The 15,509-nt window shown below is 36.1% G+C and overlaps 1 protein-coding gene across 1 annotated transcript in view; it reads right to left on the bottom strand.

Moving 5' to 3' along the window:
- Window positions 1–366: 366 nt before the first annotated feature.
- The window catches only part of LOC145680263 (uncharacterized), a 54,804-nt gene continuing 39,661 nt past the window's right edge, over window positions 367–15,509 (bottom strand). Inside the window, exon 2 of the mRNA XM_081750609.1 lies at window positions 367–2,178. Coding sequence (XP_081606735.1) covers window positions 759–2,178 — 1,420 coding nt within the window. The 3' untranslated portion in view covers window positions 367–758. The remainder of the gene's footprint in view (window positions 2,179–15,509) is intronic.

Below are 15,509 nucleotides of genomic sequence, written 5' to 3'. Positions count from 1 at the left end.
TCGACAAGCTTACGCCGGAAACTAGAAACACACACACGCAAGAAAGAGAGGGAGAGAGAATCTGATTGTACCTTTATACTGAATGCACAATTACTCACAAAATCATTTAAAAAAAAAATGTAAATGAAACTTTCAAATATTGTGACCACTGCTGCGTGTAACACATGAAATTGTTCTTCCATAATGACTGATTCGCAATATGATGTATATGGGTTTCTTAATGGTAGTATAAAGAAAATCCTTCAAATAGAGCACAAAATAAAAAGTGAAGTTTATTTCTCAAAGTTTGTAAAATCGAAGTCGTTGGGCATTATGGGAACCGTCTACAATAACAATATATGCAAATAATTATTAATATACTTCACGTTTTCAAGTGGATGCAAGAAAGTGTCGAATTGTGTTGGGTTTCATAATCATTGAATGATGTTTTTATATATATACGTGGGAGTATGTGAAAATTTTGAATTAACCTTACTTCTTTGATGCTTCATTCTCTCCACTTAACGTTTCCAACCAAACATTTATATAAAGGCTACGATTTCTTCCAAACTATGATGTTTTCGATACAACTACTTTAAAGTATTCAAACTCTACTCTGAGAATTTCTATACCAGAAGAATCGACACGCAAGTATTCATTTTTACAGATTTAGTGTAAAGTCACAAAAATATAAGCAATATAAAGAAATTCGGGCAAGCTTTTACTTTCACTCAGACGCTGCAACCGATTTCTCTGCAGCAGTTTAGGAAATACATGTGTTAAGGTAAGTCGGAATATTGGCTAAATCTCTTTTCACATTTTTGCCATTTGTGAGGCTTTTCCCCTGTATGTATTACCATGTGTTTCGCTAAATTGGAACATCCAGTAAATCCTATTCCACACTCTTGGCATTTCTGAGGTTTTTCACATTTATGTATTAACATGTGTCTAGCTAAACTTGAACGTCGTCTAAATCCCTTTTCACACTCTTTGCATTTATGAGGCTTTTCACTTGTATGAATTAACATATGTGTACCTAAATTGCCACGTTGACTGAATCTTTTTCCACACTCCTTGCATTTGTGAGGCTTTTCACCTGTATGTATTAACATGTGTTTAGCTAAATTGGATCGGTGACTAAATCGCTTTCTACACTGTTGACATTTGTGAGGTCTATCACCTTTATGTATTAACATGTGTGTAGCTAAATCGGAACGTTGACTAAATCCCTTTCCACACTCTTCACAAATGTGAGGCTTTTCCCCTGTATGTAATACCATGTGTTTCGCTAAATTGGAACACCCAGTAAATTCCTTTCCACACTCTTGGCATTTATGAGCTTTTTCACCTGTATGCATTAACATGTGTCTAGCTAAACTTGAACGCTGGCTAAATCCCTTTTCACACTCTTTGCATTTATGAGGCTTTTCACTTGTATGAATTAACATATGTGTACCTAAATTGCCACGCTGACTGAATCCCTTTCCACACTCCTTGCATTTGTGAGGCTTTTCACCTGTATGTACTAACATGTGATTCGCTAAATTGGAACGTCCAGTAAATAACTTTTCACACTCTTGGCATTTGTAAGGCTGTTCACCACTATGTATTAACATATGTGTAGCTAAACTGAAACGTCGAGTAAATTTCTTGCCGCAAATTTCGCATGTATAATAATTTACACCTGTATGTATAAACATATGTTTACTTAAACTGGTACGTTGACTGAATCCCTTTCCACACTCCTTGCATTTGTAAGGCTCTTCACCTCTATGTATTAACATATGTGTAGCTAAACTTGAACTTTGAGTGAATCCCTTTCCACACTCTTGCCATTTGTGACGCTTTTCTCCCGTATGTATTAACATGTGTCTAGATAGTTCCGAACGTCCACTAAGTATCTTCCCACAGACTTGGCATGTCTGGTTTGTTTTATCTGAATGTATGATCATATGTTTCGCCAAATTTGTACATTTATTGAATCCCTTAGCACACTCTTGGCATGTGTGAGATTCCTCACCAGTATGGTTTAGCATGTGACTAGTCGAAGTTGAATATCCGCAAACTACGTTTTTACTATTTAGGGAAGTATAATATTGAGTACTTTCATGTCTTCCTAAATGGGATTGAGTAAATTCTTTGCTAAACTTCTTGAAAGACTGAGATTCCTCATCTGAATGAGAAATTGTTTCCTTTTGTCTAATATACACGGTTCAGTGCAGAGAATATGTTCATGAACCATGAAAAAAAAATGACAAAAGAAGAAAGTGAGAATCCAGCTACATATACCAAACACCAAAGAAATACAGAAGCTTGCTTGAAAAATACAAAAAAATAAATAAATAAATAAAAATAAAATAAAAAAATAAACTCATGTTTCATATTTGTGTTCTATTACATGAGATCTAGTAAAAATAAGGAAATATGTACTATTGAGATGTTTTAGTATCATTTCTATTCTCCACAGACGAGGATGTCCTTTCCTTTACTATCTCAAATTCTATCTACATTTATATATCAGTTACCAGATTTAATTCAAACACATACCAACGTATTATCTGTCAAGAAAGTAAATGTACTCCTATTTTTCGAGTCTGGTATTCCTGCGCACCATCCGTGGAGAGTATGAGAATTAAATCAATCAAATGTTTACTGAGGGGGGAAAAAGAAAAGTTTAATCTGAATAAGACATTGCAGAGGGGCAAAAGCTTTGAATACGAATAGTGCATAGTGTAAATAAAGGACGACACCGAAAGAGAAGGCCAGACACAGCTGTTAAACTTAGAAAAAAAGAGCACAAATTGTCAAGTGGAAACATAAAACACAAATACAACAAATACACCGACAACTAATCGTTCACCATGCCATGATCTTGGTGTAGCGGTTAAGGTGCTGGCTTATAAATGCACAGGTCGTCAGTTCGAATCCTCGGCAAGGACATTTAAAAATTTTTTTGTTAATAATACATACAGCTCATGAGAGATGGTAAAAAAGGTCGTATTTAGTTTTTCGTAGCAATTATTATTGGTAATGTTTAGTACTGATAATACCCTTGCGTATTGCTTTTATTCTTGTCTTCATTTCGAAAGAAAAGAATATCCGAACAAAAGCCAACGAAATTCCTCTTATTTTGAATGTAAACATAATTTGCAATTAGTTAAGAATAAAAATTGAACGTTCCGATGTAGCTGCAAAAAGTAAAAAGAAAAACATGGAAGTGGACCATACTCATGGTTACTAAAAATACAATTTCTACATGCCTTACACCTCCCGACCACATTTCTACGTTAGTAAGTAAGAGGCTTGTGTTTAGGTTAGGCTGGTCAATACGTTTTGCAAAGGGTCCCGGTTTAGCTCTGACGCACCACAGGTGCGAGAAGGAAGCAAAACACTTTTTGTCTCTCTTTCTGTGTATCTATTTATCTATCTATCTGTATATATATAACGGTATTTGTGAATGCCATAACCACTCTAATTTTCAGCGGATTGAGAAAAAACTTGGCACAAACATTAATTGTTGAAATATCTTCATAGGTTCGTTAACCAGAATAATCAGATGAAAATGTTCAAAATGGCGGACCTTCAAACTCCTAAAAAGTTCCAAGCGATCCAAATTTCGCCCATAACTAGGTATTCAGAAAGTTTGAATAACTTTTCCTCTTTTACTGAAATATTTGTGTGCAGGGACTTATTGAAATATTGTACCCGATTAATCGCCTAAAGAAGGTTTACGCCCTTTCGCTACGGTCAGGATTTATTTCTTTATTTATTTTTTTTATTTTCGTATCGGAACAAGATGATTATTAGTTATGATATGGAATTACACATTGAAAGTGAAGTAACTTGTGAAATGTGTTATTTAAAAGAATAATATAATAAATGTGCTTTCCCCTAATACAAAGAACTGTAAGTCATGTATTTCGAGTTCGCGAGCGTGAATGGCGAGGACTGTTATTTGATTTGCTTTTTAGTAACACATTGCAATGCAAATAAAGGTAGGCAACATTAGGGGTAAGTAAGACAACAACAATAATAATAATATTAATAATAATAATAATAATAATAATAATAATAATAATAATAATAATAATAATAATAATAATAATAGGTATTGTTTGTGGCAAGGCAATATCTTCCTCAATTCTTCTTCAAACGTAATAATTGTAACGCCATATCTCGCTTAGGAACAAAATATTAGCAATTTATATTGAGAGAAAGGGAAACTGTAGAGTGATGGGAGCAAGGTCGGACAGTATGCACTCATAGTACTCAGAAAATTAAGCGATTTCAATGCAAAATGAACGAAGAGTCATTGTCATGGGTAGTCATGGGGCCACGGCAGAGCCCTCCTTGGCAAAATGTCGATAACTTCTATCGAGAGAACAGAAGGTGATAGTGGGATTGGACCAACGTTGGACACCGTGGACCTACAAGGCGCATCGAAAAAAAATAGTGCGGGGGGGGGCGCCAGCCAGCCTAACATACTTCCACATAATATAAAATTATATTTTCGAAATACACACGCGAGTTAGCTACTAATATTTCATATTATTATTATTATTATTATTATTGACAGCGTCTTTTCATTACGTGTGCATGTTTCACATGAAACCAAAGAGAAGATCCATCACTCGTAGAATGAATAAGAATAGCCAGTTACTTTAACTGTGAACGACGGCGAAAAATACGAAAAGAGTGTTTATCTGTAGCAAAAAGAAACATTACCTTTTCTCAAATGGATAAAAATGAAGCCGAGATAGATTTGAACTCGCATGGACGGCGCGAAAAGCCAGTGCTTTGTCCACTTTTTTTTTTAACTGACTCACCGGGCGTGTTTCAGGAATTCACTTATTGCTAATTTTACTTGCTTCACTCGTTTAACTTGCTTTTTCTAATAACCTACAACGACAGGGACACGAACAGAAACATCGAGAATAGTTAAAAATCATGATGCTCTCCCGCCGGGAATCGAACCCGGGACACCATACACCAAAGGCGCACGCGCTAGCCACTAGACCAGCGGGGAAGGCACCGATCACGCTCTGTGTCATTAGGGATTACGACCACTGTATTGCCAGCTATCACTTCTGTGGGTTGTATACTATGATCACATGTTTCTTCCTTAGTGGAAGAGTTAAACCTACATTCTATGTAATACATGAGGTATTTAGACCTACATGATCTTCATATAATGTAATAAAAGGGTCATGCTGGGAATAAGAAAAAGAACATTCCTTGGACAAAACGGAAACTATTGGCATCAGAAATATTTATCTACGAGGCATGCGCAGTAGTATATTTCAGAATAGTTACTGTTTAGTTCAGTAAACGAAGAAAGGGGTATAAAAAACAAATATGTCGCGTCAACGGGATCGACCAGAGTTGACAGAAGCGGAAGCAGATGCATAGTAATACAACAACTTGGTTAAATTGATAATGGGTTCTTTATTCTGTAGTAGATCGTATCACAACTTTACGGAAGAGCAAAGAAAGACTTACTAACGTTATTATATAATATCATATAGTAAGCTTTAGTAACACGATCATATAGACACAAATGGATGTAACTGTGAGTACTACAACTTGGATTTAACGAAAGCCGTTCAGATATTCAGTGATTTGCAGGGTTGTATAAGACACAAAAAGATAAGAGACAATACCATTCTTCATACCTCAGCTTCCAATAGCTAGATACATGCAATTTTAATACATGGCGTATTGCAGGATACAAAATGCTTTGCATCACTTTTTTTTTGTAGACAGCTATTAGCTTAGGTTCCGAAAGGTTGTGTATGAACTAGGGATAGCCAATTCCGGAAGTAAAAGAAGAAAGTAAACCCGAAAGTAAAACCGGACTAATTTCGGAATTCGGAAAATTCCAATTTTGGAATAATTCCGGATTCGGAAAAATCCGGTATTTAGAAGTTTCTGATTTCCTAACATTCCGGAATTCGGAAAAATCCGAATTTGTTTCGAAATCCGGAATTTTTCTCAATTCCGGAATCTTCTAAATTCAGGATTCTTCCCGAGTATCGGAATTCCTCTGAATTAGTTACTGTAACTGAATTCCATACTTTTCCGAAATCCGGAAAGTGAAATTCCACTTCCGAAAAATGAATTTATTTTCGTTAATATGAATCGTGGCGGAAATAAGTCTTTGACCAGGTAATGGCGACTGCTTTGAAAGAAATAGAGAGTATGAGAATTCAATCTGTCATATTTGTAGCTTCGTGTGGAGAAAAAACAAACTTGTGAACCAGCGGTTTAAGAAAAACTCAAGTTCTTAATGTAAACTTTGCAGACTTCATAAAAGAAATACGAAATACATTTGGAATAGAAGAAATATAACATACAAGTTTGCATGCGCAGACAAAAAAGTTAAGGTAACCAGAGTAAACACGAATCGTTTACCGCGTACCGATCGCGGTTCACTGGTCAAGGTGCTTGTGCGAATGCACGTTGTATTTTTTTTTACTTTAGAATTTTTGACGGCAGTTGATCAGCGATAACATACGTTTTATTATATTCAGATATTTGAATACTCGGATGTTTCATTCAATACTTGAAGCATCAAATCTTTAGGAATAATAATAGTAATAATAATAAACTAATAATACTTATTATTATCTCGTAGAAGATTAAAAGCTAGGAGCTAATTATCGCTCAGGTCATACTATTACAATCAGAAACGTGACATTTGGAAAGAATATTTCGGTTTGGTTTAATGTTGCTCACGAGAAGAGGAGTTTCTCATCTCGTTTCTAAAACAAATAAAATAACATGAGAATTAACATTTTACATTCGAGACAGGTCAAGGCTAACTCAAATTTTTCGTCTCTCTTTGGAGATGAGAATCGAGACGAGTCGAAAAGTATCGTAAACATTTCCCGTCTTGTCTCGATTCTCGAAATAGTGTATGCCCATTCTTTAACTAACAATTGCTCTGTAGACTGAATCTCATAGGCTATTTCGTTACATTATATTTCAGAACTCATTGAATTATGCTCTGTGTAGGTATTTTGTAGCAAAGCTTTTATATTTACCTCTGCATATCCTAAAAATTAGTTTATTACCTAGGTATATGCCTTACTGTTGCGTGATATTCAGTTATATTTATTAGTTATTTTCCTTAAAACATACAGTAGAATACTATCTACACGAAACTTCAATGGAACGTTCTAGTTTAAAATGTTGGTAGTTGCAGGGGTGTGTCTTGAAGGTACGGAACCCTTTCCCCGAAATCTACTTTTAAGTAAGTTTTGCCAAATTTCAGGGAGAGTTTAAAACTTTTAATATTAATATTATTATTATCATTATTATTATTATTATATCAACAACGTGTACAATCTTTAAAAGATATGCGGTTTGTATCTGAACAGTGAAAGCTAATTGACTGTCGATCTCGGTCGTCGAGAAGTTTTCAGGAGGGAAGGACATCGGTCACGTTCTGGGTTTGAGATCCGAAGGGTCAAGTATTCGGGCTCGAGCCAAAAATCGTTAAAAGTTATAGGCTTCAGCCAAACATGTTCAAAACAGCTGGGACCGGGTTTAGGCTTCTCAACGGCTCGAGCGGCTTGGCTTACAGCTCATTCACTATCGAACCGAACCGAGAAGTGAGCCGAGCCAACAGCTCACCCAACAGAGCCGATTTGAGCTATCGGTTTAGTTGAGCTGAGTCGAAACGTGCCGATGGACTAGTTTCAACTTAGCTGGCTCAAACCGGTTCACATGAGCCGAGTCGATGGCTCGTTCCAACTGAGCCGGCTCGGGTCATCTGCTCAATAGGGCCGAGCCGACTGCTCATCCCAACCGAGCTGACTCGAGCTGTTCGCTCAGTTGATACGAGCCGACCCGGTTAATATCACTACCCCAGTTATTATTGGTTCGTTCCAAACATGTTCATGTAATGATATTTCCACCAAAGTGCATGCCATAGTTAATTTATTCGTTGATATGGAGACAATTTAGTGCCCATTAATAAAATAAATAACATACAATGGAGTAAAATTACTGAAATGACATCGTATTATACTGTAATTTCACCGTGCAAGTTCAATAATAATAATAATAATAATAATAATAATAATAATAATAATAATAATTTTCATCGGTTCTACGCGGAAAGTAAGAATTAAATCAATCACATGTATAGTCTAGGTAAGGAGAAAAGCCTAAATTGAATAAGACATTGAAGCGGGTCACAAGCTGGGAATATGAATAGTGCATGGTGTAAATAAAGGGCGACACCGAAAGAGAAATCCAGAAACAGCAGGTAAACGGAGAAAAAATAGTAGAAATTATTGAAGTGGAATCATAAAATACAAATACGAATAGGGATGAGCACGAGTCGAGCCAAAATCCGACTCGACTCGAGTTCAATTCCAATCGAGTCAAAGGTAATTTTCTTGAATTGAGTTCCGAGCCTAGTCGCTGTTTTCGAGGTCAAGTTTCGAGTTGAGTTGAGTTTGATAACGGCTTGCTCGCTCGTTCAGCTTGTTTTAACTCGTTTTGAAATAATGGCCTGATTAGACTGGAAAGCGAAAGCCATGAGAAATGTAAGCAGTAATGTGGAATACTTTTAGCGTTGCTCACGACAGGGGGTGCGTCTCGTTTCGTAATTTTAGTGAATCTCGTGGGGCAATTTTAGTGTATCTCGTCTCGTCTAGATAACGAAAAGACGAGTTTTTTTATTATTACGAGACAGCTTTAAATGTCGTAATCACCAACGTAAGTATATACTGTAGTTCTTAAAATCAAGGCTGAGACCTGCACGGTCGAATTCTAGAGCCCAAGCAGAAGACCAACTCGGGTAGTGATATCAACCGGCTCGGCTCGTCTCAACTGAGCGAGCAGCTCGATTCAGCTCGGTTGGGATGAGCCGACGACCCGAGACGGCTCAGTTGGAACGAGCCATCGACTCAGCTCAATTGGGCCGATGGCTCGAGTTTTCTCGGTTGGGACGGGTCATCTACTCGGATCATGTGAACCGGTTCGAGTCAGCTAAGTTGAAACTAGTTCATCGGCATGTTTTAACTCAGCTCAACTAAACCGACGGCTCAAATCAGCTCTGTTGGGTGAGCTGTTGGCTCGGCTCACTTCTCGGTTCGGTTCGATAGTGAATGAGCTGTAAGCCAAGCCGCTCGAGCCGTTGAGAAGCCTAAACCCGGTCCCAGCTGTTTTGAACATGTTTGACTGAAGCCTATAACTTTTAACAATTTTTGGCTCCAGCCCGAATACTCGCTTCTTCGGAACTCAAACCCAGAACGTGACCGATGTCCTTGCCTCCTGAAAACTTCTCGACGACCGAGATCGACAGTCAATTAGCTTTTACTATTCAGATACAAACCGCATATCTTTTAAAGATTATAAACGTTGTTGATATAAAAATAATAATAATAATAATAATAATAATAATAATAATAATAAAAGTTTTAAACTCTCCCTGAAATTTGGCAAAACTTACTTAAAAGTAGAGATTTCGGGAAAAGGGTTCCGTACATTCAAGACACCCCTCTGCAACTACCAACATTTTAAACTAGAACGTTCCATTGAAGTTTCATGGAGATAGTATTCTACTGTATGTTTTAAGGAAAATAACTAATAAATATAACTGAATATCACGCAACAGTAAGGCATATACCTAGGTAATAAACTAATTTTTAGGATATGCAGAGGTAAATATAAAAGCTTTGCTACAAAATACCTACACAGAGCATAATTCAATGAGTTCTGAAATATAATGTAACGAAATAGCCTATGAGATTCAGTCTACAGAGCAATTGTTAGTTAAAGAATGGGCATACACTATTTCGAGAATCGAGACAAGACGGGAAATGTTTACGATACTTTTCGACTCGTCTCGATTCTCATCTCCAAAGAGAGACGAAAATTTTGAGTTAGCCTTGACCTGTCTCGAATGTAAAATGTTAATTCTCATGTTATTTTATTTGTTTTAGAAACGAGATGAGAAACTCCTCTTCTCGTGAGCAACATTAAACCAAACCGAAATATTCTTTCCAAATGTCACGTCTCTGCTTGTAATGGTATGACCTGAGCGATAATTAGCTCCTAGCTTTTAATCTTCTACGAGATAATAATAATTATTATTAGTTTATTATTATTACTATTATTATTCCTAAAGATTTGATAGTTTAAGTATTGAAACATCCGACTATTCAAATATCTGAATATAATAAAACGTATGTTATCGCCGATCAATCGCCATCAAAAAACCTAAAAAAAAAATAAATTACAACGTGCATTCGCACAAGCACTTCGACCACTGAACCGCGAACGCTACGCGGTAAATGATTCGTGTTTAGTCTGGTTACGTCAGCTTTTTTGTCTCCGCTTGCAAACGTGTAAGTTATATTTCTTCTATTCGAAATGTATTTCGTATTTCTTTTATGAAGTCTGCAAAGTTTACATTAACAACTTGAGTTTTTCTTAAACCGCTGGTTCACAAGTTTGCTTTATCTCCACACGAAGCTACAAATATAACAGATTGAATTCTCATACTCTCTATTTCTTTCAAAGCAGTCGCCATTACCTGGTCAAAGACTTATTTCCGCCACGATTGATATTAACAAAAATAAATTCATTTTTCGGAAATGGAACTTTCACTTTTCGAATTTCGGAAAATTATGGAATTCAGTTATACTCCGGAATTCAGAAGAGTTTCGGAACTCAGAAAGAATGCGGGATTTAGAAAATTCCGGAATTGAGATAAACTCCGGATTTCGAAAAAATCCGGATCTTTCCGAATTGCGGAATTATTCCAAAATTGGAATTTTTCGAATTCCGGGATTTGTCCGGTTTTACTTTCGGGAGTCCGAAAAGTAATAATTCCGGAATTGACTATCCCTAGTTTTTACAAAACTTTTCAGAACACTAAGCTAATAGCTGTCTACAAACAAACAAGTAACGCAAAGCATTTTGTATCCTGCAATACGTCACGTATTAAATTCCGACAGCAGTTTCATTATCTAACCAGAAATTGCATGTATCTAGCTATTGGAAGCTGCGGTATGAAGAATTGTATTGTCTCTTATCTTTTTGTGTTTTATACAAAACTACAAACCACTGAATATCTGAACGGCTTTCGTTAAATCCAAGTTGTAGTACTCACAGTTACATCCATTTGTGTCTATATGATCGTGTTACTAAAGCTTACTATATGATATTATATGATAACGTTACTAAGTCTTTCTCTGCTCTTCCGTAAAGTTGTGATACGATCTACTACAGAAAAAAGAACCCATTATCAATTTAACCAAGTTGTTGTATTACTACGCATCTGCTTCCGCCTCTGTCAACTCTGGTCGATTTCGTTGACGCGATATATTTGTTTTTTTATACCCCTTTCTTCGTTTACTGAACTAAACAGTAACTATTCTGATATATACTACTGCGCATGCATCGTAGATAAATATTTCTGATGCCAATAGTTTCCGTTTTGTCCAAGGAATGTTCTTTTTCTTATTCCCAGCATGACCCTTTTATTACATTATATGAAGATCATGTAGGTCTAAATACCTCATGTATTACATAGAATGTAGGTTTAACTCTTCCACTAAGGAAGAAACATGTGATCATAGTATACAACCCACAGAAGTGATAGCTGGCAATACAGTGGTCGTAATCCCTAACGACACAGAGCGTGAGAGGTGCCTTCCCCGCTGGTCTAGTGGCTAGCGCGTGCGCCTTTAGTGTACGGTGTCCCGGGTTCGATTCCCGGCGGGAGAGCATCTATGATTTTAAACTACTCTCGATGTTTCTGTGTTCGTGTCTCTGTCGTTGTAGGTTATTAGAAAAAGCAAGTTAAACGAGTGAAGCAAGTAAAATTAGCAATAAGTAAATTCCTGAAACACGTCCGGTGGTTCAGTTAAAAAAAATGAGTGGACAAAGCACTGGCTTTTCGCGCCGTCCATGCGAGTTCAAATCTATCTCGGCTTCATTTTTTTTTTCATTTGAGAAAAAGTAATGTTTCTTTTCGCTACAGATAGACACTCTTTTCGTATTTTTCGCCGTCGTTCACAGTTAAAGTAACTGGCTATTCTTACTCATTCTACGAGTGATGGATCTTCTCTTTGGTTTCATGTGAAACATGCACACGTAATGAAAAGACGCTGTCGATAATAATAATAATAATAATAATAATAATAATAATAATAATAATAATAATAATATGAAATATTAGTCGCTAACTCGCGTGTGTGTTTCGAAAATATAATTTTATATTATTATGTGGAAATAAGTTAGGCTGGCTGGCGCCCCCCCCCCGCACTATTTTTTTCGATGCGCCTTGTAGGTCCACGGTGTCCAACGTTGGTCCCATCCCACTATCACCAACTGTTCTCTCGATATAAATTATCGACATTTTGCCTAAAGAGGGCTCTGTCGTGGCCCCATGACTACCCATGACAATGACTCTTCGTTCATTTTGCATTGAAATAGCTTCTTTTTCTGAGTACTATGAGTGCATACTGTCCGACGTTGCTCCCATCACTCTACAATTTCCCGTTCTCTCGATATAAATTGCTAATATTTTGTTTATAAGCTAGATATTGCGTTACAATTATTACGTTTGAAGAAGAATTGAGGAAGATATTGCCTTGCCACAAACAACACCTATTATTTCTATTATTATTATTATTATTATTGTTTTACTTACCACTAATGTTGCCTACCTTTATTTGCAATGCAATGTGTTACTAAAAAGCAAATCAAATAACACTCCTCGCCATTCACGCTCCCGAACTCAAAATACGTGATTTACAGTTCTCTGTGTTCGAGAAAGCACATTTATTATATTATTCTTTCAAATAACATGTTTCACAAGTTACTTCACTTTCAGTGTGTAATTCCATATCACTAATAATCATCTTGTTCCGATACGAAAATAACCCCTTCCTTTAGACAATTGGATCCAATTTCTACATAGTATTCATATTTCTGCGAGATTCCTCTCCATATGGACCTTCCATCTCCGTATAAGATTCCCTAACGGTCTTTTCCGACATCAGCGTACTTTGAAATTTTGTTTGGGGGTGGGAGTTCAAGATTTCCCATCGATGTAGGAGTTTCAAATTTTTTATTAGTACATTAGTATATAACTAACTAAAATATTTGTATCACTCAAATTCAGGTAGGAACAACTGCTCCTGCCCCACTTCAAATCACTCGTGATTGAATTTCTAGTTAAAATTTTGAAAGCGTTCCTATGTTCTTCCGTTCTGATTGCATAACCTTTCCACCCGACCCTCGTAGATGGTAGGCAAATGTTACGTAAACCGTATAAATTATGTAGTTGCTCGTAATGAATTGTTTAATTAGTATAATTTAAAGTTATTTTCTTTATCTAATGCAATGCTAAAGCATTTATCTACCATTTGGAATGTATTACCAGAATTGTTATACTGCCAATTCCTTCTAAGACTTGTCTGAAATCTACCACGACCTGAACATTTGTTTAGATTTTAATTCCCTCTTCTTCCAAAATTACCTCTAATTCCATACTTTTCTCTGTAATTACTATCATTATAGTTCCCTCTATTAACTTGATTCGTATAATTCCTTCCTCGAAATTGTTTCTGTCTATCGTTCCTATAATTTCCATTCTGATGTTGTTGTGACTCCTCATTAGCTTTGTTTTGACTTTCATTTTTACTAGCTACCGAAACTCGCAAACCATCTAACTTCTTTTCTAACTTAGCTGTCTGGGACATGCTTACGAGTTCTTCTTTAATTTCTTTCTCTTCTTTGTACTTACTATCTTTTTTACACAACAATTTCCCTAATTCTAATTCATTACCTTCACTGTCTTGATGCGTCAATTTCTTCATTAAATCTCTAAGTTTAACTTTCTTTTCGCCTCCTCTTTTCTGTCTTTTTCAATTTTGAACTTGTTTTCCTCTATCTTCTGCAAATCTTCTAGAAATTCATCTACCCTCGCATACGTATTTGTTCCTACTTTTTTTTTTGGTAACAAGCCTCATGCAATTAAACCGATTTTCTTCTTATCTGACATCTTGTCATCTAACCGTTAAGCTAGGGTTAAAATATCATATGCAAAGTTAATTATCGGTTCGTCCTTGTAACGCCCCCATCCGTAGCCTAGCGGACAAGGTGGGAAAAACCAATCCAGCCTGGCCTCAGAAGGGGCTTTACACGAGCAAGTATCCGGATAGCTCAGGCTGTTGTTTCAATTCGGAAATCCAGAGGAGTGATAGTTCTTAAATTAACAGTAAATATATATATATATAAACAAATAACAACACAACCAATTCAAGAATAAATGTTTATTACAAATAAATTACAATAATTAATTTGTCTTCTCGCTGCCAAGTCAAAATCTGGATTCAATAATAATTATTTTATTTCTCAGTTTGAGAAAAGAAAAAAAATATTTAATATAATTCAAAGAATTGTTCGCTGAATCGTAAATCTTCAAATTGAATAATAAAGCAAATTCTCCAGTCAAGTCAGGAACCTCTAAAGTTTGACGCAAATATTCGAGGCCAGTCAAGGACCTCTCACACTTAACTCCAATATGAATACTCAAGGCCAGTCCAGGACCTCTTGTCTAGTACTAATATATTCCTTTCTTTAAAAATAAGAAATAAATTTGTACCTTTAATCGAGTGAAGATTTCCCTTTCTCTCAAACCGAAGAAAAAGTTTCTTAAATTCTTATCATAAAAAGAAATTATTCTTATTAATTTGTCGCAATTTAGTTTGAAAATAGAAAATTCCCGACGAAAAACAACCGCAAACAACTTTGCTATACTCAATTGAATGCGTTCCAACATCGAAACATCTGAAACACAAACCGGTCAAACATACTCCAAACAGTACGAACAAGTCAAACGAAGTTTTCTTTTTTAAAGAAAAAAGAATCAAATTTTACTATCAATTCTTCAGAATTCAAAAACAGCATTAATAAGCCTTTCGGACTTTACTCTTTGAATCAAAAACATGAATTTCAGACCTGTAATGAACATAGGATGAATAGCACATTTCAAAGGTTTCGGGTACAAATCCCTCCACCTTTGTTCCCCTGGATTTGCCGAGCTTATTCGCGATAATTATTCCACTGAAAACCTAACCAAATGGAGCCAACAAGACAACCCACAGAATACACATAAAGACGTAGACAGACAATCTAATAGAAAAATTGAAAATTAACTCACCTCTGAAAATCCACGTTTTTACCTCAACTTTCTGTAGTTTCTCTGCCCTCAATCGTCTCGGACTCTCTTATCAAAACAAGAATATTCCACTGTAAGGTGAGGTTATGCTCAGGACTCAATTTAAATGATCTCAATTCAATTAAAAACTAAATTGAGAAAATGGGACGTAGATCCACAATTTCCCACATTCACGAAATCGAGAAAAAATATATACACAATTATAATTACGTGATTCTGAGTATTACTCATGCACCTTTCTGCAATTTGCTTGCTAATAGAAGCAGAGAGAACTAAACCAAGCCTCCCTTCCAACACTTTTATCGAATTTCCAAGCAACACT

The sequence above is a fragment of the Thermobia domestica genome, chromosome 3 (genome assembly GCF_964235325.1).
Source record: "Thermobia domestica chromosome 3, izTheDome1.hap1.1, whole genome shotgun sequence".
Lineage (NCBI taxonomy): Eukaryota > Metazoa > Arthropoda > Insecta > Zygentoma > Lepismatidae > Thermobia > Thermobia domestica.
This window is presented reverse-complemented; position numbering and strand designations above follow the sequence as displayed.